Here is a 25,966-nt window from a genome sequence, read left to right on the forward strand (position 1 = left end):
ACGAGTCAGTTAAAGGGGACATATGTTGTCATTCCTTTTGGTAGAGGTTTGTAGACTTTGGGGAGGGAAGGTAGTCTTCTGTCTCCTTTCCACACCCAAGTATAGATAAATAGGAGTTGCATTCTCTTTATTCTGTCATTTGGATGATGTTTTACAATTAAGCTTCGGTCTCTCTTCTAAATAATTTTAGCTACATTGAATCAGATGGTAGGGTCCCTATTAGTCTATACTATCAGGCTGAATGTATCAACAGGAAATGTTACACATTTTCCCAGCACAAGAAAGATATAAACTATAGGCTAGGCCCCATAGTTAGGTTTCCGGTCCCATTAGGCTACTGTAGGCTATTTCAAATGGTGGTGCACCAGTCCAGACGATTAGCCTATGTTAATAAAATTATATTGGTCACATACACATATTTAGCAGATGTTATTGCGGGTGAAGTGAAATGCTTATAGGTTCCAATTTAAAATTTGATCTGATAATGTAGATATGAAAGTAGCCTACTCAGGCAAACTGAGATTAGCAAACTACTACTGTAGGCCTATAATCTGATGATTGGCAACAGTCACCAGTCTCTGACAATGATAGACAGGGTAGACAACCCAAGTGTGGGATATTATCAAAGAAAAAATACAACAAAACGTTTTGTACAATAACAGTGAACTTGTCCATGATGAGTAGCCAAATGTGTAATAAATAAGTAGGTAACCTATGTCAGATGTATTTCACAGGGAAATAACTGTCACCAGAGGGAGGCAGTAGTTCGTTGAGACCATTCAGGGGGAAAAGGTTGAGACCGTGCAACTAGGTTACCCACCATTAAAGGGAAACATAATAATAATAATAGCCTAATAACAACAACATGGCTGTATTCTAATTGTTGTTATTATAATACCAACAATATTATTGTGTTATAATCAATGTCAATCATAGTTAGCCTATTTATGTTTATGCCCACTGCATTAATGTGATCACATGGCGCAAAGTAAATAAAAGTTTAAACAAATCATAATGTTTGGTCAACTATTACCCCGAGGCAACCCTTATCTCTCTTTCAGAGAGATAGAAAGTGTGTGTTTCATTTATATAGTAAAATAGCCATTCTAGCTCCATACCCCCCCCCACGTGATATTTTCGCCTTGTTTTTATATTTTGTTACTTTGTAACTTCTGGAAATTGAAACTTTTCCTCACCCAACGAATTCTCTGTATGTAAGCTACTTGATCTCTTGTTTGCGCAAGACAATCATTTTTTTTAAGCGACAGGGTGTCTAGACAACCACGTGACGGGGCGCGCCAATGCGCACCGGAGGACACAGCTAAGAGCACAGAGAGTCAGAGAAAGAGAGAGCGAGTGAGAGAAGGCAAGGGCACTTGAGCTATCCGAGTCATTCGCAGACCTTTTCTGACGATCGCATCACTTCTTTGTCAAACTCCACTCGCTTTATTCCTCCGACTACAGAAATTCATTCCGAAAAGTGGCTGGATTAATTTACCAAGGGATATTTAGAAGATATAGGCTGTAGGTAATTATTGTAATCAAGACTCTGTTCAGTATTCAATCGGAAACGCAACTACCTCTACTACTCGGGGTAGATTTATGTCTGGCACCTCAGCGGCTCTCCAGTTTTGGATTTGCTCATTCGCTTTGGATCTGTTTTTGGAGGATCCTTTCCTTCTCTCGTAACGTCTAAATCTATATTGGAAGATCACATCATGTGCAGACGGTTATGATATTTAGAAGATAGGGGATTAAAAAAAAAACATAGACACCGGCCTTTGTTAAAGCCTTTTTGCTCTCGGATCAAGGGTTGTGTGGATTATTTTTTTTCTAAAGAAAACGGGCGAGCTTCGTTTTTTTCTCATGGATATAATAATTCTAGTATTTTACCAGGATATTTAGCCTACTGGCTCAGAATACCACAAAAAATCATACTCATAACCATACGCGCAAAGTAATGTTACAATGTTTTTCTTTATACATAGCACACTGATGGAATGGAACGAATGTAGCATTTAATGTTCACAGTAGCCTAGCTCTACATTGTAACAATTTATCTATGCTGCTATTTTGTATTCTAGATGCTCAGCGTTCCTACATTGACATAAGATTTATGTTTCGATATAGCTGTGTATTAGCAGTAGGCCTTTTATAGTGTTATAATACCGTTAAGGTGATGGTTAATTTCTCCTTACAGAGAAGGTTACTATCACGGCAGGAGCCTTGACATTTTTTTTTGTGGGGTTTAGTTTTGAGAAAATTAGACTGGCGTATGCTACAGATTTTCTTTGCTTCTCCACCTCCCAGTTTCTCCATAATAATATCTCAGGCTGCTTGTCGTTGCCTGGACTCGGATCCCGGAATCTTCATGATTTGCGGACATCATGCTCGTTTTTTAGCCGGGAAACCCTCTTTTCGTCCCGCATGTTTAGGACCAAACGAACGGGGCTCGTCCGGCGACTCTGGAGGAGCCGTGCGCCCGTCGAGGGCGACGGGGAGGCGTATACACGAACGCATGGATCCGGGGGTTGCTGTATGGGTAAATCGACGAAGGTTGCTGGGAAAACTAGCGCCGGAACGGAGGCTGAATTGAAAGCCCTGACCCACTCGATACTGAAAAAAATCAAAGAGAAACAATTAGAGGGGCTCTTGCAAGCGGTGGAGTCAAAGGGGGGTGCACGGAGCCCCTGCCTGCTCCTACCCAGCAAAGTGGACACCAAACTGGGTCAGCAGTCTTATTCCCTCCCCTTGCTGCTCTACAAAGTGTTTCGGTGGTCGGACCTCAGGCATTGCTCGGAATTAAAAAGGCTACCTTGCTGTGAATCCTATGGGAAAATTAACCCAGAACTCGTTTGCTGCAATCCTCACCACATGAGCAGGCTTTGTGAACTCGGTAAGTTAACATACACGGACCGTTAATGCTGTTGTTGTTGTTTTTTTAAACAAAAAATAATAACATGAAGGGGGGGTAAAAACATCAGTTATTGCTAATTATATGCATGGTCTATCTGTTTCACTATTATATATTATATGGGCAAATTGATTGGCATGTCACTTTGCCAGACATGTTGACACAATTTACCGGTGGTGTCTATTGCAATAGCATAGGTCAGACTTGGTTGGTGTGACGTTAGAACAGTTTTATCAGCATCATCATGTCATGACCATATGGCAGAAGTCCCCTCGTTTTTATTATTTATCTATCTGGGATATAATACAAATCTAGATTCGCTTTGAATGACTCCTCGCAAGTATTGCCGAGATTACAAAGGTCAATGCAATTGTAATTACATTATGTCCAGTATATTATATTATGTCATCTCTTTATTGGTTTGGCAAAGCTATTGTTTTTTAATTGTATTTATATATTTGTTTTTGCTTTAAAATCTACGTGGAAACGCTTATAAAGAATTTTTAAAAGGCCTAAATGTTTATATTATGTTTATTATACCGAATGCAAGGCCTACTACACATGTTAAATGTGGTTTCCCAAGTTTTGTCTCATAAAAAAAATCTAGTTGGTTGTACTTTAATGTTTTCATGTCAGAAGTACTACTAACAACAGGCCTATAATTTAACACACGAGACCTACACAAAGTTGAACTATTTTTTAAATGACCTTTCACGTAGCCTTTCATGTAGAGTATCTTGTGTATTTGACAGTCAGTCTGGACCAAGTTAGTTTGCTTGCAGCCAGCCCGGCAACGATTCCGATTGGAGTGTCCTGTTCTGTTGTCAGCCAAAAGAGAGCCGTATCTCTCCACAGCCTGAGTCGGAGCCTAGTCAGATAGTCGCCTGGAGGCTGGCGCCAGACGACCCCTGTTTATCTCTCCACCAGATATCAAGGCAGCCTTGCTGCCTGCCCTGCCTCCAACCCTCACTGCTAACACAAACAGTTTTACAAAAGAATGCAAACTGTTATCATAAGTTTCTCTCTTCCCCTGGACCCCTTTTCTCATGCCTTCTTTCATTTCGTTTTCAGAGTCTCCCCCTCCGCCTTATTCCCGATACCCAATGGACTTTCTTAAACCACCCGGTGAGTTTTATTATTACTTCTTTTTTCTTTTTTTTAAAGTCGTTTTTCAAGAATGTTTCTTGAATGCAGACTACATATGTTGAGGTTTCTGGTTGTGTTTGTATTTTTCCAATGAGTATACCCACTGGGCACACACTGGTTTAATCAACGTTGTTTCCACTTAATTTCTATGAAAATTAGAGTTACATTCCATTTGTAGAAATTAAAAAGGCACATTATAGGCCTATAACTTATTATAGGTTTTAAACATAAGTCATTACAACAACATTATACTTTTGCCCAGTCATTTCTAAACAACGTGTTATTATTTATTATGACACTAGTGAAAAGGAAGTATCATACTAGCTCAGTCATTCACACTATTAGGTGCATTGAGTTCTGCTCTGTGTGTATATGGAAATGCTCCTCGCTCTGTTTTGATTTATGATGGTAGTCAGACTGAGAGTGGCATGCCTGCCCGCGCCATGCAGCCCAGTGCCGATCAGGGCCCTGTAATAGAATGGCAGGTAGCCAAGGCCAGGGCCCATTCCAGACCGGCACCAGCTCTGTAGTGGCTGTCTGTCTGCACAAACTTTGGGCTGGAGGGGATGACCTAGCAGGACAGATAAACAGCATTGGCACCAGAGGACAGGGAGAGAGGAGACACACGCAGGGAGGTTACACACAAACAATCACACACACGCAAGATGCACACACTGGGGGGGGGGGGCAGCTGCAGTGAAGGGAGACATTTTAGGGGGAGATGTGGATCACACAAGGGGAAAAGACAAAGATTTCTGGAGCCCAGTTTTATCTGTTGAATTATTCTGACTGTAGATTACAGCTGAGGGGTTGGGAGTGTCACGTGTGCGTGTGTTTGGAGCTCTTAGTGTGTGTATGCAGGCCTGTGGTTTAGCCCGTGAGCCATTTTAGAAGGAAGTGTCTGCCAAAAAAAGCGAAGTTGGTAGTTATTGAATTGCTGTGTGTGTTGCTGCTGTAGTCTATCATGGAGCTCATCCATGCCTGATATGGAATGAATCCTTACAGCTTGCTCTACTATGGTCAGGTAGATGTCATGTGTATGTTAAACATTGAAATGAAACCATTAGATACGTGCTTGTCATTTAATAGATAGAGAATCAAGAGACAGTGTTGAGTTAAGCGAGGATGAGGTAGTGAGTTGAAGTGTTTTTGGCGGCGGCCGTGAGTGAGTCACTCCTTTTATGAATCAGACAGTTTTGGGGTTTCCTGCATGGCCCCGATCAGGCCGCACAGAGGGGACGTTCCAAATACTACACTATTCCCTATATTGTACACTACTTTAAACATTTTTTGTTGTTGTTGCACTATATAGGTAATAGGGTCCCGGGGGTAGGAAGACATCGTTTGGGAGGCAGCTTCCTGTGAGGATGCTTGTAGGGCTCCATTAACCGTTTACTACACTTCCGCTGCTCTTTTTGGAGTGTCGCTTCTCAGTGAGTGAACGACACACTCAGTGAGAGAACGACACACACACACACACTCTAGTCGCTCATCTGGTTGTGGTGAGGAGGAAAGAAGAAAGAGAGACCGAGGAAAACAACAAGACAGGGAGGAAAAGCCCAGGGAAACAATAGAGCAGGAAGCAGCAGAAGTTTCCCCAACAGCAGCAGCAGAGAAGGAGAAAGTGTCTTTCATTGAACATAGGGAAAGAAAAGAAAGGATGTTAATGTGCAGCTGCGATTCTTCGAGGGTTCAGTCTATGTTAATATAGCAGAGAGAGAGAGAGGGAAACTAAAGTGTGTGAGCGAGGACAGATATTAATAGGACAATGGAGTGGAGCGTGGCTGGGCCATGGAGGGATACACACACACACACACACACACACATTGAGCCTAGATGTAGAGGACAGATGAGATGCCTGAAAGACAGACATGGGTATTCCCTCTGGGCCAAGGGAGCTGTCAGTCATCCAGTCCTCCCACTTTATGTAGGCTCTGACTCCTCCTCTTCCGTGTGCCCGCGCGCTTGTGTGTGTGTCCACTCCAGCTCTATTTAGTCCTCTGACTCCTCACCACAATTTGTTTCAACAGGCCACATTACCATTCTAACGTCTTACTGGATTACATGGTGGTCTGGTCTGCATTGCAATGTCCTGCCTCATCACGCCACAATAGGAGGAATACCACATGGCTTTTCTCCCACAGCACAATGGTGGAGTGCCACTACAGTGTGTACCTGCATATATAACACTTAGAATGAGAGGTATAGGTGTGTGTAGTATCAGTTTTTTTTCTCTGCCTGGCCTTGGGTTGTACTGTGTGTGTGTGTGTGTGTGTGTGTGTGTGTGTGTGAACGTTGACTCCACTGGGGTTAGAGGCATGATGTTGCAAGGCTTGTGTCCTTGACCAGCAGAGCCAGCCATGTACAACGAGGACAAGGATCCTCTCGAGAGACAGACAGACAGTTCTCACTGGACCCAGGTAGGAGCTGGTTGGTCACGGGCCAAGTTCAATAGACGAACTGCCATATCAGAGGCACTGCACGTCTGAGTGTGTGTGTGGACAGTTTGCCAACAGGACATAAGCAGCAGATGATCAATAGTCCGTCAATAATAAGGGCTTAGCAGTGCATTGATGATTCCAATGTCTGAAGTTTATGCTACAATCATTCACCTATCAAAAAACAAACACGTCAAAGGGTAGTCAGCGGTGTGTGTTTCAGTTTCTGTTGCCGCATGCGTAACTCTGAACAGGAGAGTAATATGTGTGTGTGTGTGGGGGGGGGGGGGACAGAGCGAGAAGTTGTTTAAGGAACAGGATTCGGATGGACGTGTCAGTCTGTCTCGCCACACTGCCAAAAAATGGGCAGTATCAAAAGCTGCCGTCGTAAAACGCTAGCTGCCTGTCTCCCTTTTGTCTCTCTCTCTGTCTCCCCCCCCCTCTCTCTGTCTCTGTCTCTCTCTGTCACTTACTTTAAATCACTCAGTTCACCTCTTAACTCTTTTTTCCAAATGTTCTGTTTCTATTTGTTTTACACCCCCGTCCATGTGACTTTCTATCTACATCTCTCTCGCTCTTCCACCCCCCTCTCTCTCTCAGTAGGTCTTCCAGGTTTTGGGTCTGGACTAGCTCCACCTCAGCCCCGGGTACTGTGGTGAACCGTGCCCATGAAACCAGGCCTGCCTCACTGGACAGCCATGAAAGAGAGGCAGGCTGCTTGACCGTGGCCCTGTATCTCGTTAGGTTGACCACAGTACCGTTTTGACAGTCTTTTTGGATCCTACGGAGGCTGAGACACAGTCCACATATCGGAACAGATTCATTACTGACTCGCACAGACCGTTGCGTCAGTAGTCGTCTTATAGACAAATAATAACGCTGCATAGAAAAGTTATTACACTACGTAGAGGAGCTATAAACACTACATAAAAGTGTAATACCCATCTCCCTTGCTGCTACATCTCCTGTTGGGGTTGATCGTAGCAGGAACGGGGGGGGGGGGGACCAAGGAGGAGAAGAGAGGGAGCCAGAGCTTCCTCTGTTGGCTAGTATGCCATTAAGAAAATGCGCTATACACAGTTTTCAAGGCTGGGGCTATTTCCTGTTTCCTTCATTGTTTTGGGTTTTGATGGAGTGTATCCTGCTAACCTGTATACTCCTATTAGAGACTTGGTCTGGCAGTGTCCTAAATAGCACCCTATTCCCAAATGTAGTGCATTATTGACCAGGGCCCGCAGGGAGTCCCATAGGGCTCTGGTCAAAGGTAGTGCACTATCCAATGGATAGGGTGCCATTTTGGGCCACAACCAGGCTCTGATGAAGTAGTGCTCGGCTGCAGTGGAGTCGGACATGTTTTTCAAGTCAACGCCTCTTTTCCCTCCAAGCCAGGCATTTATTTATTCTGGGCCTCTTAGAAAGTTTGAGGGAAAAAGGAAAATGTGATTGTGTTGTGGAGGAGTGGTTGGTTTTTACGGGGTTGGGACTGGGAGAAGGAACAGAGCAGGGGCGCTGCTGTATGTTTTAAGTGGTGTGTGTGTCGATACCTGCCAGAGCCTGTCGTCAGAGCCACTGCCAGCCCCCCCTCCCTCTCTATGTCTCTCTCCCTCTCTCTGCTCCAACATGGCCGCTCTAGTTGTCTCTCTGAGTGAAGACTGCAGAGGATTATGGGATTAGTGGTGGCTAGTGTTGAAGGCCGTCACAGGGCAGGCCTCCCGCTTTAGTAGTCACTTCTATTCATATCTGGTGAAGGGCTGCTAAGACTTGATGTGTCTCCGAGATATACTTTATTGATGTTACTATCCGGCTAACTAGCATGCTAAGAATCTGATCGATTTTGTTTTGCGTCATATTATTTTGCTATCAAATGTTATGTCTGAAATACTGTACAATTACAAAACTACAAACAAATATGTATCTACTACTGGTGTATTTTGGGGGTCATTTCACCAGAAAGAAGTGCAGTGAGTTCGTAGGAGTGAGCTGTGTGTGTGTGTGTGGATCTATGAGGTTATTAGTAGGGCTCCTGGCTAGCTGTCTGAACTGACTGAGTGACTCCCAGAGTTCAGTGGTCCAGTGTCTTCATTAGGCATTGATTTCACTGTGTGATTGACAGCTTCTCACAGCTGCTCTCTCTGCTCACACTGTGGTTGATCTCTCATTCTAACACACACACTTTTCTCTCTCTCTCTCTCTCTCTCTCTCTCTCTCTCTCTCTCTCTCTCTCTGTCCTTCTCTCTTCGTTCAGATTCACTAGACTCGGGGCCTTCATCCACTGAGACTGGAGGAACTACCTACTCGGCCCCCGTGGGGCTCTCAGGTAAGACGCAAGCCCGTTGGTTTTTATTTTTCTCTTTCTTTCTTTCTTTCTTTCTCTCCCTCCCATCCTCCCTCTCTCGCTCTGTCATGATGCAGTGGCTCGTTGGAGGGGCCCCTACTTCCCCTCCTCGCTGTAATGAAAGAAGGGAGGCGTGTTTCAAGAGATCCAATCCACACAAATTCCTCCCGGCTCTTTGAACAAGCGTTCTTCTCTGTTCCTCCTTTCATTTTCCCTCATGCTGTTTTGTTTAATGTAATCCAAACAGAAAAAAAACTCTGTTTGCTTTAGAGAGCGCTGTATAGTGTGTGCGTGTGTTTGCACTCTTCTTGATTTTGCCTGGGATGGGGATCTGAGCTGAGATGTTACGTTGTGTGTGTGTGTGTGTGTGTGTGTATACATACATTTTGTGAGGCGATAATCGTGTCATCAGTGGATGACAAGGGGCCACAGCATCTAAAGATGGATGAAGCCCTGTCATTACTATACCCTCCATGGGAACATGAGCACAGACATGCAAGCTGCTTAAAGGGTTGGTTTAGGTTGGCTGGTCATGGGGTTGAGTCCACGTTATTCTGAACACAATGCACTCAGCTAGCAGGGGGGGGGGGTCTGCTACCCTTATTAACCTGTGCTACTGCTCGCTGTCTTTCTGTCTCTCTCTCTCTGTCTCACTCTGTCCCTCTCTCTGTCTCACTCTGTCCCTCTCTCTGTCTCACTCTGTCCCTCTCTCTGTCTTTCTGTCTCTCTCTCTCTGTCTCACTCTGTCCCTCTCTCTGTCTCACTCTGTCTCTCTCTCTCTCTGTCTCACTCTGTCTCACTCTGTCTCACTCTGTCTCACTCTGTCTCTCTCTGTCTCTCTCTCTGTCTCACTCTGTCTCCTGTCCCTCTCTCTGTCTCACTCTCTCTGTCTCACTCTGTCTCACTCTCCCTCTCTCACTCTGTCTCTCTCTGTCTCACTCTGTCCCTCTCTCTGTCTCACTCTGTCTCTCTCTCTGTCTCACTCTGTCCCTCTCTCTGTCTCACTCTGTCCCTCTCTCTGTCTTTCTGTCTCTCTCTCTCTGTCTCACTCTGTCCCTCTCTCTGTCTTTCTGTCTCTCTCTCTCTGTCTCACTCTGTCCCTCTCTCTGTCTCACTCTGTCTCTCTCTCTGTCTCACTCTGTCTCTCTCTCTCTGTCTCACTCTGTCCCTCTCTCTGTCTCACTCTGTCTCACTCTGTCTCTCTCTCTGTCTCACTCTGTCTCTCTCTCTCTGTCTCACTCTGTCTCTCTCACTCTGTCTCTCTCTCTCTGTCTCACTCTGTCCCTCTCACTCTGTCTCTCTCTCTCTGTCTCTCTCTCTCTGTCTCACTCTGTCCCTCTCTCTGTCTCTCTGTCTCACTCTGTCTCTCTCTGTCTCTCTCTGTCTCACTCTCTCTCTCTCTGTCTCACTCTGTCCCCTCTCTCTGTCTCACTCTGTCCCTCTCCCTCTCTCTGTCTCACTCTGTCTCTCTCTCTCTGTCTCACTCTGTCCCTCTCTCTGTCTCTCTGTCTCACTCTGTCTCTCTCTTCCTGTCTCACTCTGTCCCTCTCTCTGTCTCTCTCCCTCTCCCTCTCTCTCTGTCTCACTCTGTCCCTCTCCCTCTCTCTGTCTCACTCTGTCCCTTTCTGTCTCACTCTGTCTCTCTGTCTCACTCTGTCCCTCTCTCTGTCTCTCTCTGTCTCACTCTGTCTCTCTCTGTCTCTCTGTCCCTCTCTCTGTCTCACTCTGTCTCTCTCTCTCTGTCTCTCTCTGTCTCTCTCTCTCTCTGTCTCACTCTCTCTGTCTCTCTCTCTCTGTCTCACTCTGTCCCTCTCTCTGTCTCTCTGTCTCACTCTGTCTCTCTCTGGTAGTAATAATATATTCTGTACCTGAGGGAGGGAGGTGTTTTTGGACGGCCTCTTAAGTCTTACATTTTCTCCCATAATCCTGTAGGCTGTACCACCTTTCTCACGTCTCTCTCCACCTCGCCCCCCACCCAGAGGCAAGCGGATAACATAGTGTTTATGAGGTGGAGGGTGGGTGGGTGGAAGAAAGAGGGGGGGGTGAAGAATTCACTCCTCCAGCCTAGCTGTGCTTTCTCTCTCTCTCTCTCTCTCTCTCTCTCTCTCTCTCTCTCTCTCTCTCTCGTTCAGATGTTTCTCATTACAGAGACTTTAAAGGCTTTTTATGTCAGTTGGTTGGGGTGCTTAGCTCGCTCACTGCGTATTTTTTCCCCTCCTTTGTTTAGGAGAGGAGCTGGTGTTGGCTTTGAGGGACGGAGGGGGAGGGTCAGCAGTCTCCAGATAGGGGCTTTTTAGATTGGGGACTTAGATTGTAAGCTGGGCTGGCTGTCTGGCTGAGTGTATAAACACAGAGAAAACAAAGCCCCCTGAAACAGAAAAGCGCAGCTCTCTGTCTCTCTGTTGTGGAGAGGTTTTTAGCCTGTTTCTTAGAACTCCAGTGTACACTGTGAAATCCTAGACTGGAGTCTAACTAGCTAATCCCCTCTTCTCCTCCCTCAGGCATGCACCCCTCCCCTGTTTTCCTTCCTGGCTGAGCCAAGGCAGGGCGGCCAGCCCTAGTGAATGGGGCTCAGTGAGGGGAGGGAAGGGGGGCGGCAGTGAGGGAGGGAGGGAGGAAAGGGCCTGGGTGCTTGGAGCCAAGGATTTGATTTCTCTGGCAAGGGAAGAAAACTGTGCTCCCCCCGGGGCTCTCACAAAAGAAACATGCCCCTCCCGGAGGCTCCATGTTGACCTTTTAATTCACTCACTTTGCCCTTTTTATGTTGCTACCCAGACGTATTTACAGAAGAAGAGAGGGAGGGAGGGAGGGATGATGGAGATGGTGCTGCTTTTTATGTTGCTACCCAGACGTATTTACAGAAGAAGAGAGGGAGGGAGGGATGATGGAGATGGTGCTGCTTTTTATGTTGCTACCCAGACGTATTTACAGAAGAAGAGAGGGAGGGAGGAGGATGGTACTGCTGTTACACACACATACAGTACACAGCCTATTGAAATTGGAATATGACATTCAATGAAGATTACCTCAGCCTAAGTAACTCACACATTGAGCTTTTATGTTCCTAAATAAAAAACACAAAATAATCTTGCAACCATCTGCAGTTAATGTTCTAGATATTGACAAAATATTTGTGAACTGAACAATATTTTGGCAGCACAACCGTAAATTACATACTTGGAAGAAATCACTTGGGGCTCCCGAGTGGCGCAGCGGTCTAAGGCACAGAGGCGTCACTACAGCCACCCTGGTTCGAATTCAGGCTGTTTTACAATCGGACGTGATTGGGGGTCCCATAGGGTGGCGCATAATTGGCCCAGTGTCGTCCGGGTTTGGCCGGTCTAGGCAGTCATTGTAAATAAGGATTTGTTCTTTAACTGGCCTAGTTAAGTAAAGGTTAAATCAAATAAAAAGCTAACAAAGAGAGAGAGAAAAACTATGGGGGATAAAGAGCAATAGCAAATCCTCTCTGTCTTTCTCTCTCCACCTTTGTGGTCTGGTTGGCTCAGGGTCAGGATGGTGAGACAGACTAGTGCTCTGCTATAGATTATCTAGTGGGAGGAAGACACGCTAGTTACTGTGGAGCTGGTCTGCACTGGTTCTGGTGAGAGGCCCCTAGCCCCAGACTCGTCCCTGTCCCTAACCTCGGGCTTTCTGTTGTCCTGGAAAGCAGGGTTATTAAGGAGTTAACCTCAATGTGACAGTGACAAGCACAAATGCAAACTAGGCTGCCTGCCAGACTAGGAACATTAAAGCCTCCTCTAGCACGTCATCTGAGTGGAGCAGAGGGAGGCGAGCCAGGGATGGCCGGAGAGACTGGCAGTGGGCCGGGGCTGGGCCCAGGATTGGGCCGGAGGCTAGGACAGAGGGTCACGAGTCCCGGATGGACAGAGACCAGAATTTGGCCATAGTAGTGGGTCTGTTCTTTTGTATCTGTTGGCCCCTGTATCTCTGCTCCAGTTCCTCCTCCTCCTACTCATGGTTCTTCTCCTGGCACAGTCAGGTCCCCTACCCCAGGCAGGGTGGGCTTTGTGTTTCGTGTTCAGTTTGTGATTGTTGTATTTTAAAGTAATATTCATGGCTGAAGTGTTTAAAATATTCGTTTGGGGATGTGGATGCGGACCTTGCTGAGTGGCTGGGGGGGTATAGTAATCAATCAAATGTTTTTATAAAACCCTTTTTACATCAGCAGATGTCACAAAGTGCTACATAGTATAGTAATGGCATATGACTTTGTCTGTTGTATCTCCTCTATATTCTATGGGTCTGTGTCGTGAGTGGCTGGGACTCTGTGCGTGTAAGTAGTGGTGGGGGTCGGGTTCAAAGCCGGAGGTGGCATGCCTGGCTGGTGCCGGCTAGGAATGACCCCGGAGTGCCTGTTTGTAACCTGATCCTTCTGGCTCACTGCTCTGCTGTGGTGGCGCTGAGCTGACAGGCGTGTGTGTGTGTGTGCGTGCGTGAGACATGCCACGGCCTTGGCCGTCAGACGTTGGGATAGAATGACCCACACAGGGACATTGGCTGGCTGGCTGACAGGACGCACACACACACATTGGATGTCAGCCTACTGTCACACAGGCGCTAGCCTAGCTTCCTCTTCTCAGCAAGTTACATTTAGGTTGAAGTACATTATTAAACTGTTAGCTAGCGAACCCAGCTTCTAGCCCCTCTGAACTGGCTATTAGCCGCTTAACATAAGGAATAGGCCCGGTGACTCTGGTAACATTTTAATGGGGTTTCTTCTTCCCACCGTCAAGTTGACCGTGGAGACCAGTGAGACCAGGCTGTCGGAGCCTGTCTCTTGGTACTATGTTAGTACTTGGTGTTACGGTACTAAAGTATAAAAACCTATTCAGTCTGTACCTTTTCTCTTTCCGTCTTGACTTCAATGTTTAAGTCTTACAGCCTATACCTCACCCCTCTCCGTCCTTTCACCCTGTGCCACATTCTCAGTCTCTGCGTTGTCAGCTAGCTCCTTGTTGTCCCCAGGCCCCACTCTGAGAGGCGAGGTGGTGGAGGTGAACCTCTCCAGAGAACAGCTACAACAGAGCAGCCACAGTTACAGTCCCCCGTTAGTTACATTCCTGTCTTGTTTGGGTTAACAGAGAAGGAAAGGGCAGGCAGTCACAGGAAATTACCTCATGTGTTTGAGGAAAAGGCAATGAACAGGGAGGGAGATGAGGGTGGCCTCCTCTGAATGGAAAGCAAACATTGAAGACAGTCAAGTCAGTAAAACGATAGAGGGAGAGAGAGTTAGGCTGAACAGAACACCCAGTTCGTCACAGTTTAGAGAGATCCCTGATTAATCAAATGGCCAAACATCTTGACTTCAACCTTCTCTAGCTTTTCAGTTCAATCCCCAAACTTATTTTATTTCTCTCCTTTGTTTTTCTTACTTGCAGAGAGGGGAAAAGGCAGGGTCAAAGGAGAAGCAGTTCTTTCTCTCTCTGTAATTTCAAAACAGCCCTCTCCTCGGTGTTTGTGTCCCAAATGGCACCCTATTCCCTGTAATAGTGCACTACATTGACCGCGTGGGTCTCTGGTCAAAAGTAGTGCACTATACAGGGAATAGGTTGCCATTTGGAAGGCGATCTGTGTGTTTCTCAGTTGACTGAGCTGCGCTGAGCGAGGAACTTTCATTACTTTCCACTTCCTCTCCAAGAGCTGCGGCCAAGGAGTTCTCTTGGCGGGCAGGGAGTTAATTTGGTTCTGGCTGTCCACGGTTCCCCACCCACTGTCATTATGGTGCATGAATCTGAAAAACTGAGGGGGAGGATTGAAGAGGAAAACCAGTCCAGTTGTTCAGGCTCTCTACACATTAGTAGTAAATGCCCAGGCTCAGGCTAGGCCCCCAGGAAATCACACAAACCCACCCTGTGACTGTTCTGTAAGGCTCCTATCCCCATGTCCAACCCTAACCTCAACTATATGTATTACCCTCAACGTTTCCACCCACAGTTCAGTCAGATTCCTTTGCTCTAGGCTTGAGGGGCGCCGAACAGAGTTGACAAGAGTTCTACCTCTGGCCAGGCAGAGGCCCTGCCTTTAGTTGTGTGTGAGTTCTTCCCGGGTAGAGAGTTCTACCTCTAGCCAGGCAGAGGCCCTGCCTTTAGTTGTGTGTGAGTTCTTCCCGGGTAGAGAGGTTTTCGCTGGGGTGTTTCTTTTTTCGGTTGTACCTTTGGGCAGGCAGAGAAGAGTGAAAGGTTAGGGTGGGACTTGGTTATGTAGCTGTGTGGTGTTCTGAGAGAGAGTTGGTGGGAGGCCGGCAGGGAACAAGGTGGCCATTGTTTGGCCTCAGCGGCTCGAAGGCAGCGGCTTTTCACATAACTCATTATATGGAGATGATCAAAAGGGAGAGGGGAACATTCCTTCTCCCTGGTGTGTTTTCTCACCACCGCCAGTCCCCTAGCCACAAAGAGAGAGATGGAGGGAGAGCGAGGTAGAGAGAGAGATTTCTGTGCAACGTGCTCTCTCTCCTCTTTCTGCTATTTCCAACCACAGCCAGCCAGACCATTCATGTGTAATCCGTCAGTAAAGCTGGTTGGTTACAGCAGAGGTCTGGGTACCGGCACCCATGCCTGCCTGCATGACAGACAGTACGGTCTCTGTCCCATCCACATACCTATGCCCAGGTCTCTAGGAAGTGGCTGTGGTTCAGGGAAACTCATAGATCTGCCCTAACCCTAAACCACATAAATGTACCACGGATAGTATTTAATAATCAGTTATTCTTTTAAAACATCAACAAATAGTTTTTTAGTGCCCAACTGGCCTGACTGGTTGCCTGGCAGGCAGCACTATGGTCATTGCCGTGGCAGTGTAGCCTGGCGCCGGTTTGGTTCCCACGGAGATCCCTGACATCCTGATGTAGGACAATGCTGCCGGTTGTTCTGTCTGTGTCACTCCGGCCTCAGCGGTGTCAGAGGGACAGGGTTCTAGTCAAGCCCTGCTCTGGGCATCTCTGTGGTGGGGTGAAGGACCCATGATGATATCATCATTCCTGCCTGCAAGCCTGCCTGCATGCCCAGCACCGTCTCCTTCTCCACCCTGCAGTGTTTGTTTACTCTGTCGCTCAGGGACGTCTAGGCCGGGGGGCAGGAGGGTTCCACCTCCCTCCCTCACCTCACAAATGATGTAGTGTTGGAATAATAAATCAGTTAGCCAGCCTGGGCCAGGGTAGGAAGGGAAGGGCAGGGGTATTGTGACTGAGGTTGGGGGGGGGGGGTATAGGAACTAGGAAGGGGCCGGGCGGTGGGTTTGTCGTCGTCCCCCCCGCGTGGTGGAAGTAGAAATAATTGTTACAGAGAGACGGGTCTGGTTAGAGAGCAAGGCTCTGGCATGGGGAAGGCTGCACATCCTGAATATAGTTCTGAGGAATACTAGTTTGATGGACAGCGCTGGCCCATCATGGGACTGGATACACGGAGCAGGTTTGGGGTCAATTTCAATCTAGTCAATTCCTGAATTGACTGGATTGAAATGAAATTGACCCCAAACCTGCCCCATGTATCCAGTACCATGCTGGGCCAGTGCTGAAATTCCTGTGATCCTCACATAAGTGACCTCTGGGTTGGCCTGTGGAGTAATGATAAAAGCAGGGCTCTATAGTTCCCTCTCTGAGAAGATGTGTCCCTGTGGTTGCCGGGTACTAGTTATTTTTGATTTATTGTACGCATTTGTTCAGATTTATAAATAAGTTAGAAACACTAGCTGCATGCCCCCCCCCCCCCCCCTTTGTGTATGTGCAGCCACTCATGTCCCCTTCCTGTGAATTGGGCTCGTATGTCTGTATGGACAGACTTCCTGGACTGCAGGGAAGAGCTGCTGACATCTTCCCTGTTATGTAATACTTCTTCCCTAATTAGACGTTTCCACCTTCATTGATTGGCACCCTATGGGAACAGGACAGGGCCTAGCAAACAAATCAACACTGTCACGCACTCTCTCTCTCTCTCTCTTTCCCCCATTTCTCCCTTCCTCTCTCTCTCTCTCTCTCTCTCTCTCTCTCTCTCTCTCAAGAACATCATACTAGTGCCGTTGTCACTCTGACACTCGTGTCCTCTCTCTCTCACGCCCCCTCTCTCTCTCTCTCTCCCCAGCCCTAGGTCAGTAGAGCCAGTCCTCTCCTTCGCTCCTCTCCTCCTCTGTTGTGTTTAGACTGGCTGGAGTTTACCTTGGCTAATTGCTGGGAGGGAATGCCTCTTGAGATTTTGCTGCTGTCAGAGGGGCTGATGCCTCAGGAAAAAGATAACATTTATAGAAGGGTAATAACTCTTCATGCCCCACCCTGGAGCCGCTCGAGAGCTTCCACAGAGTGTCTGTGTGTGTGTGTGTGTGTGTGTGTGTGTGTGCGCGCGTGTCTGTGTGTATGCGTGTGTGTGTTTGGCCTGTGAGTGTGAGAACCGTATTCTTCCTGGATCTAGCCGAGCCTCTGAATTATTATTATTAAGTTATGGTCCTATAATTATGTCAGCCGGGTATAGCTGGGCCATTCGTTCCAGTGACTGTACTGTACTGACGTGACTCCACCACTCAAGCACCGAATGTCTCCTATAGTCAGGATAGTTGATCACTTGTGTATTGTGGCGATAAATTGTTTTGTATATTTGCACAAGACACAGAACAAAGCCAATTTTATAAGAACTATAGGACCTAAAAAGGTTACTTGTGGTGTGTGTGTGTGTGTGCTCAGAAATCGATACGCACCAGTCTACTAGATCGGTTTAAGACTGACAAAGTATGCAGCCTTTCCTTTCGTTAAAGTCAGTTCAGCTGTCGTCAAAAAGAGGAAGAGACAGACGAGGCCAGGCAACAGAAAAGAAGAGAACACAGAAATGAATGTATCGTCATGACCTGTGACCCCTGGAATAGACTTGCCCCAGGCGGAGCAGGGTGTTGAGACTATGACTGCCTGACTGAAAGACAAAGACGCCTCCCCCCTCCGTGTCGAGAGAGAGAGAGAAAAGGGTGCCCTAAAAGCCAGGCTAAACAAGAACTCATTCTCGGGTGTCTTCTCTGTCTTTACCTAACTGTACTCACAGTTGAAGGTTAAACAGCAAGTGAACAAAAAATGACAAAATGCTTCTGTGCGTCTCAGGTGGTTGGTGGCGCCGTATTTGGAGAGTATGGGCTCATGGTAATGGCTACAGCGAAATCAGTGGAATTGTATCAAACACGTGGTTTTCCGCATGGTTCATTCCATTCACTCCCATTTCTGCCATTATTATGAGCCGTCCTCCCCTCACCAGCCCCCCGTGGCGTGTGTATGTTTGTATACGCATCAAATTGTATTTGTCACATGCTTCGTAAACAACAGGTGTAGACTGACAGTGAAATGATTACTTACAGGCCCTTCCCACCAATGCAGAGAGAAAGAAATATAAATAATTGAAAAATAATAACATGAGGAATAAATACACAATGAGTAGCGATAACTTTGCTATATACACAGGGTACCCGTATCGAGTCGGTGTGTGTGTGCGTGCGCCTTGTCTGTGCGTGTCTCACAGTGCGCGTGTTTGTGTAGACACCCAGAAATAGTAATGATCGGAGTGTGGAGTCAGACAGAATTAATCATTCACTTTTCCAGTCTGCTATGCTCGCGGTCTCCAGTCTCTCCCCCCCCACCCTCTCTTCCCCTCATCTCTTCCTCCGCTGCCCAAACGTCTCAGCTACAGCTGGCTACCGTGGACTGTAAAGCAAGGAGCAATTAGAAGGGTAATCCACAGGGGGTGGGGGGTGAAGAGGGCCCGTCTTCTTCCCTGTGGAATGGAGCTGGATGTTACACATTGTTGGAGGACTGAAAGAACATGCTTCTTTCAAAGTTGTGAAAGAGAGAGCTTCCTTTTCTGCAGTCTCATTGGTGATATAGACCTGTATTCCATTACTACTAGCTTGTAATCTTGTCTTTTTAGTGTAAGATAAATATAAAACTGTGATATCATTTTAGTTTTGTCTGCTTTGGGGGGTTAACGTAGGCCCGTGAGCTTGTGGTTTTGTGAAGATTGATGGTTTAAACCAGGCTCAAACAACTCCATTACCTAGCCTGAGTATGTATTGACATTATTCCAGACCATCTACCTGAGTCTATAAGAACAGGGGCTGGCTCAGAAAATAGGCCAAACAAAGAGCCTTGGAGCAGATGGCAGCAGCCTAGTAATCTTCATGTAGATAGCAGGGGACTAGAGACAGCCACACAAGTATTTGTCTGTGTCCCAAATGGCACCCTACTCCCTATACAGTGCACTACTTTACCATATAGGTAATAGGGTGTCCTTTGGGACCCACACTTCGTCTTTCAGAGTGTATAGTTTATTTTGGTTGGAGTGGAGTGGTGGGGTAGAAGAGGAGGGGGTAACGTGCCCTGCTCCCCCTCTGCTCCTCTCTGTTCCACTCTGTACCCTTCAGACCGACCCCGTTTGAAATGACGCCAGCCTACGACAACAAAAACAGCATGCACAGAGAGAGGGGGAGATACATTTTTAAAAAGGAGAGAGCTGTACTCTGCTCTGCTGCAGTAGGAGGGAAGAAGAAAGCAGAGAGAGAGAGAGAAAAAGAGGGAGGGAGAGTAAGTGAAAACAGTGCTCTGGTGTTGGCGGGGTTTGGAATGTCCCTCCTGGGCCCAGAGCAGAGCAGAGAAAGGCAGAGCGGAGCCTGTCTGGAAGAAGGAGGGAGGAAATGAGGGAGACCGAGAGAAGGAAGAAGGAGGGCTGCCACCGGCCGGAGCTCAGGGCTGTAATTCATCTGCCTCTCTGTGGTCATGCTGACGGCAGGCCCTCTCTGACTCTCTCCCTGTGTGTGTGTTTGTTTTCCTGCCTGCCTGTCTGCCTCCCCTCTGGAGAGGAAAAACCCTGGCTGTGCATACATATAGACGGCACTACAGCCACTGTGTCACAGCGCCTGACAGACGGACAGTCAGGGGAATTAGACATAGTCTGCATATATGCAACACGGGGAAACAATCACAGGCCCATGGGAGAGAGCTGAGAGACAGAGAGAGAGAGAGAGAAAGAAGGCTGAGGCCCTCAGCATTCTTTCACACACACACACACACACACACACACTCTCTCTCTGCTGGAGGTCCATAGTTTTGCTCTTGTGTTAGTAGATGTGTTCTCCTAACGCATGGGAGAAATCTGAATGTTTTTTAAACCTGGTTGTGAGTGGTATGTGTGCCAAGGAGAGGGCCTGTGTGTTTTAGGAACTCTACGAGACTCATGTCAGCCAGGTCTCTCTGTGTGCAGTGCCATTTCTTTTTCATTTCACGTGAGCTCGCTGTTTGTCAGAACAAGCTGTGAACACACTCCTCTCAGGACTAGGCTGTGTGTGTGTGTCCCACGGGATGGAGGCAGGCTTTCAAACTGCTTAGTATGTGTCCTCCCTGTTAGTCAGTTAGCCTTAGAGTCACTGCACTGCCGTAGCTATGCTTTGTATTGTGGTGGCAACTTGCAACAGTCCGTTAAGGGTGTTAGCTAGCACCGTTTTAGCTGTTAATCATTACTGTAGACTGTCTCTAGATGGTGTTGCTAACCTTAGCGCCTCTGTCTTAGTGTTGCTGAGTCTGCGTTCGTGGTTGTTGTGGTTTAACGACTAGCGTGTTACAGTCAACTGAAGCTTAGTAGTCGGTTGGTTTTAGCTGTAACTTTGTCGTGGCTGTGTTATGGTTAACTATAGCTTAGTAGTTGTGTAGTAACCAGCGTGTGTTGGATGGTTTTAGGCATAGCTTTGTCACTGCTGTGTACTAGAGGCTTGGTCCCTCTCCCCGTCTCTCGGTGTCCCAGCCCTCAGATCAGTAATGCTCTTATCTAACACTGTTACTTTGGAATGCACTCTAATGCTATGGTTAGGGTGTCTGTCGGTCCGCCAGCCCCGACGCCCGACAGGCAGCAAGCCCCGTTTGTTTTTTAAAGCTCCCCCGCTGCCAGAGTCATCGTCACAGCAATGCAACGAAGGACAGCCAAACAGCGGGGGGGATGGTAGGGAAGTGTCTGACCCTGCAGGGTGACGTAGTTTGGGATGCATAGAGAGCCCTGGGGACGACTGAAAGTTAGTTGGACAGACACATGCTTCCCCTGTATGGTATGATTTCCCTGGGTTGTGCTGTAGTCAGCGGCAGCAGGCACAGAGATAGATACTAGTGTTGTTGTATTTCTGTGGTGGAAGGACTGTGAAGTGTGGGTTAACTTTTGTGTTCACTTGTAAAGTGTGTGTGTGTGTGTTTCTGTGTGTGTGTGTGTGTGTGTGTGTGTGTGTGTGTGTGTGTGTGGGAAACGGAACTGCAGGAGTATGGGCTCTTTTATTTATCTCTCTCTCTTCTCTAGTCCCTCCCTACCTCTGTCTCTGTTGTGTGATGAATACCTCAGTGGTTTCAGGCTGTGATGACAGGCTCAGACAAGCAGCCGTGTAATGACCTCCGACGCCAGCCAGCCCAGTCTCTCTCTTTGCTCTCCTTTTGCTCTCTCTCTCTCTCTCTCTCTCTCTCTCTCAGGAATAAAAAACACAGAGGAAAGGAAAGGGGGGGTTAGTGTGGGAGAGAGAGCGAGGGAAAGAGCAGGGAGGAGTAGAGAGCACAGCCCACAGGTGCGCTCTAAGAGCTTTGCCTCGAGTCACTCACATCCAAGGAACAATGAGAATATTAACTTTGAGGCCTTTAAGATGGCACACACGAACGAGCGCGCACACACACACACACACACACACACAGAAACACACACACACACAGAAACACACACACACACACACAGAAACACACAGACAGACACACAGACAGACACACAGACAGACACACATACACAGACACACAGACAGACACATAATAGCGGCCTCCTCACCTTTTATGCCTCTTTTCTCAGTCTTTTCTCTTCAGTCGGTTTGAGGAATGTTTTTTTTAAAAATCAAATGTAAATACTAACTCTGTCCCTAATAGCTCGGTGGATTTACAATCAATTCCCCTCGGCCTTCCATTGGCTGACTTCAAAGCGAACGGCCCATGATCAGCCCGTAATTTTATGGAAGAAATGTTTCCCCTCCCTAGTGTTGTCTTTTTCCCCCCACTAGTTCTTAATGAGGTCTGGAACTGCATCCAAAATGGCACCCTATTCCCTATATCAAGGCACTCCAACCCCTAGGTTTTCACTCCAACCCTGTTCCCGGAGAGCTACTGTCCTGTATGTTTTCACTCCAACCCTGTTCCTGGAAAGCTTATACCGTCCTGTAGGTTTTCACTCCAACCCTGTTCCTGGAAAGCTTACCGTCCTGTAGGTATTCACTCCAACCCTGTTCCCGGAGAGCTACCGTCCTGTAGGTTTTCACTCCAACCCTGTTCCCGGAGAGCTACCGTGTTGTAGGTATTCACTCCAACCCTGTTCCCGGAGAGCTACCGTGTTGTAGGTTTTCACTCCAACCCTGTTCCCGGAGAGCTACCGTCCTGTAGGTTTTCACTCCACCCCTGTTCCCGGAGAGCTACCGTGTTGTAGGTATTCACTCCAACCCTGTTCCCGGAGAGCTACCGTCCTGTAGGTTTTCACTCCAACCCTGTTCCCGGAGAGCTACCGTCCTGTAGGTTTTCACTCCAACCCTGTTCCCGGAGAGCTACCGTCCTGTAGGTTTTCACTCCAACCCTGTTCCCGGAGAGCTAAGGACCCAATGGACCCTAGTAAAAAGTAGTGAAAAGGGTGCCATTTCAGTCGCAGCCTAGATGCTGAGTTAATAGCAGGCCTCTAGTATAGCAGAGCAGCCTGTGGACGCCAGACCAGACTGTGAATGCATCCAAAATGGCACACTTTCCCCAATATAGTGCACTACTTCTGACCAGGGCTCTGGTCAGAAGTAGTGCACTATGTAGGGAATAGGGTGTCATTTGGGATGCAGATTAAGATACTTAACATAACTGTACAGTTTTCTCTGCTCTGCTTTGGCTCTGGTTCCTCTGAAGGGGTTGCTGCCCAAATTACTGGGTACACTCTGCCGGCCCAGAAAGATGAAAGGATGGGGGGGGGGGGGGGCAAAATGACTGTGAGGGGGCTCTGTTCCAGATTTTTTGTATTTTTCCTAGTTAACTTTTAACCATTGAATGTCTGACTTTCTCAGAGGATAGGCTACAACACTGAATAATTGCTGAACGTGTGTGTGTGTATGTCTTTGTGTATATCTGTGTAAATAGTTTACTGTCAGTCCTCTGCCGTTTATACTTTATCGGTTTGTTTGTAATTAGGCCATGGTGGTATAAGAATTGAGAGGAAGTTGAGACGCAAAAGTAAAGTTGTGAAAAAAGCCCTCCCACTTTTTCCTTTGCTCTTTCTCGCTCTCCCTCTCTGCCTGGCTGAATCCCCCTCCCCTGCTTAGGAGTCAGGTTTCTGTGGGATAGAGATACGGAGGCAGGGATGGGGATAGAGACGGGAGGCACGCTAAGGGGGTCGGAGGGAAACCAGAGCTGAACGATACACTCTTTACGCTCGGGGGGGGGGGGACTCTAAACCTTCTGAGCTTCTGAGAGGCGTTGCTGTTCAACCAGTCACATAGCTGCCGTTGTTGTCCATTTTACAGCTTTTTCTGTAGCTGCAGAAGACCACCTAGTTTTCCTCTAAAAGGAACTTCTTTACCTCATGTACTGTGCTGCTGTACTTGGGGAATGAAGACTTGTACTTTTGAGTCACTGCTGCTTCTCGTTGCTGTGTGTTTTATTGGCCCCCTCGCTCCCCTTTAATCAAACCCATTCCTATGCGCAGAGGGGAGAGGAGAGCAGCTCTCATAGCCTGCCTCCCAAATGGCACCCTATTCCCTGTAGTTCACTACCAAAAGTAGTGCACTGTAAAGGGAATAGGGGGACATTCAAGACACAGCCCTTGTCCTAGCATGGTTTTATACTGCCTTTCAAAGATAGGCCAAATTTCTTCATGGTTCCCCTCTCTTGGATATTAAACCTATTACTTATAATTTCCTCTGGTAGAATGAGGGAACGGCCATAAAACAATGATTAGGACAGATTTACCGTCCACTTGACGCCAGCACATTGTTAGTTGGCCTGTAAGGAAAATACAAGGCTCCAGACCGAAGATAACCATTAAGGCTTGTATAAACAGGGTTTGGATGGCTGTGTGCGTGTGCATGCGCGCGCTTGTGCGTCCTGGTGCTTGGGCTGGTTGCTTTTCTTGTGCGAATTCCAGAAATTCCGGTACTGTTTTCTTGGATGATTATTGTGAAAGGAAGGATGCAACAAGCGGTATTTGGCAGCCGAAGTAACATATTTCCTTTTGTGCACTGTGATGTTGATTGTACTTTTGACTCATAGGGCTTTGTAGTTGCACATATTGTGAAATGTCTACAGTATTTAGTCAGAGTTGGAAGTTGTAAAACAGTTTTGTTTGTCTTTCATCTCCCTTGTATCATTACTTTTATTGAGTAGTTGGTGTTTGATAAGACTTCCTCTCCCAGCTCTCAGCCACTGCATCACCATGCTGGTTAAAAGCCAGATTTGTTTTCCTGTTGACTCACTAATGGAAGTCAATCTTGGCCAGTCTGCTTCCCCTCTATCTTCTACCCTCATCTCGCCTTTTATCCCTCTTATCCTCATCTGTCCTATCATCTTTCCTTACGAATGACTCATTTTAAATGGGTGAAATATGTTATTTGTCAACTATTGTATCTTCAGTCCAGTGTTGTAACCATCCTCTCTCTTTCTCTCCTCTTCTAGATTCCCAGGCTCTCCAGGAGTCGGGTGACAGATCCCACTGGTGTGTGGTTGCGTACTGGGAGGAGAAGACACGCGTGGGGCGCCTCTACTCGGTCCAGGAGCCTTCCCTGGACATCTTCTACGACCTACCTCAGGGGAACGGCTTCTGCCTGGGCCAGCTCAGCTCCGACAACAAGAGCCCGCTAGTTCAAATGGTGCGGACCAAGATTGGCTACGGCATCCAGTTGAGTCGCGAGCCCGACGGGGTGTGGGTGTACAACCGCAGCTGCTACCCCATCTTTATCAAGTCGGCCACACTGGACAATCCCGACTCGCGGACTTTACTGGTGCATAAAGTGTTCCCCGGCTTCTCCATAAAGGCCTTTGACTTTGAGAAGGCAGACAGCCTGCAGAGGCCTAACGATCACGAGTTCACACAGCAGCCGAGGACTGGGTTTACTGTACAGATCAGCTTTGTGAAGGGCTGGGGTCAGTGCTACACAAGACAGTTTATTAGTAGCTGCCCCTGTTGGTTGGAGGTTATATTCAACAACCAATAGCAGCAATGGATTAACCTTCCTCTCCCGAGGAGTGTACCGAGGACACGGACTAGTCCTTTACTTATGCTTTTTTTTCTTTTTCTCAGAAGACAGAGGTTTTAAATAAAATAAAAAAGATGTTTAAAGAAAAAAGAAGAGACAAGAAAACCCCAATGAACTTGTTTAATATGACAAATTACTCTAAGATTTAATTAAAGTGAAATAAAAAGCGAAAATGTATTTTATGTTATATATAAATATATTATTACTTGTAAATATGAAGACGTTTTATATGCATCATTATTTATGTATTGTGCAATGTGTTGATGAGGAAAAATTAAATAAGATGCACTTTGCTTAATATAAATGCAAACAAAGAAATGCCAAAATAAAAATACAAATAAATGTTTCTACTGGCGTTTATTTGCTGGGGGTGTACTGTAGGTACCAAGGAAAATGCAAATCTTCTTATATGATAATGTCTTCCACTGTAGGACCAAAAGAGGCTGAAATGAGTAGCTGACATACACTACAATTGTCAGTTGTCAGTCAACAGTAATTTGGCATTTGGATTTGGTAAGGCAACTAAATATTGACAGTCCCCTATCCAACATGACACAATCCACCTGCCTAACCTTGTCATTGTAAACAACGTCAACAAATTGTGGTTTATTTTCTGTTTTTGTTTTACAGCTATTGTGCCATTTACAGTCATTTAACACAGCCTAAACTCACATCTGTCTGTCACCCTCTTCTTAAATGCTTGTTAGGGCTTTTTCTCTTCTTCTACTGGTTGTTTTCTGAATAATTAATGTCCTCTCCTTCCTCTCTTATTAACCAACCTAAGCCTTATACTTACGTACCTGGTTTGAGGAGTTAGTAAAGTACATTTTGACGAACTCGGGATAACTGGTACCTTACCAG

At 46.9% G+C, this 25,966-nt stretch overlaps 1 protein-coding gene across 1 annotated transcript; it reads left to right on the forward strand.

The window, feature by feature from the left end:
* The first annotated feature begins 1,335 nt into the window (after positions 1-1,335).
* On the forward strand, positions 1,336-25,451 carry LOC115127655 (mothers against decapentaplegic homolog 7-like). The gene is made up of 4 exons (XM_029657270.2): positions 1,336-2,896; positions 3,986-4,039; positions 8,744-8,815; positions 24,525-25,451. The coding sequence occupies exons 1-4, from the start codon at positions 2,428-2,430 to the stop codon at positions 25,061-25,063; spliced, it is 1,134 nt and encodes a 377-aa protein (XP_029513130.2). The 5' UTR covers positions 1,336-2,427; the 3' UTR covers positions 25,064-25,451.
* The last annotated feature ends 515 nt before the right edge of the window (positions 25,452-25,966 follow it).

This window comes from Oncorhynchus nerka, linkage group LG4, assembly GCF_034236695.1.
Source record: "Oncorhynchus nerka isolate Pitt River linkage group LG4, Oner_Uvic_2.0, whole genome shotgun sequence".
Taxonomy (NCBI): domain Eukaryota; kingdom Metazoa; phylum Chordata; class Actinopteri; order Salmoniformes; family Salmonidae; genus Oncorhynchus; species Oncorhynchus nerka.

What these genes read in the sequence shown, in the direction of transcription:
- LOC115127655 (XM_029657270.2), top strand. Translation starts at nt 2,428, where the DNA reads ATGTTTAGGACCAAACGAACGGGGCTCGTCCGGCGACTCTGGAGGAGC. An exon ending in GAGCAGGCTTTGTGAACTCG is followed by an intron (nt 2,897 to 3,985) that starts GTAAGTTAACAT and finishes TTTCGTTTTCAG; the next exon opens with AGTCTCCCCCTCCGCCTTAT. An exon ending in GGACTTTCTTAAACCACCCG is followed by an intron (nt 4,040 to 8,743) that starts GTGAGTTTTATT and finishes CTCTTCGTTCAG; the next exon opens with ATTCACTAGACTCGGGGCCT.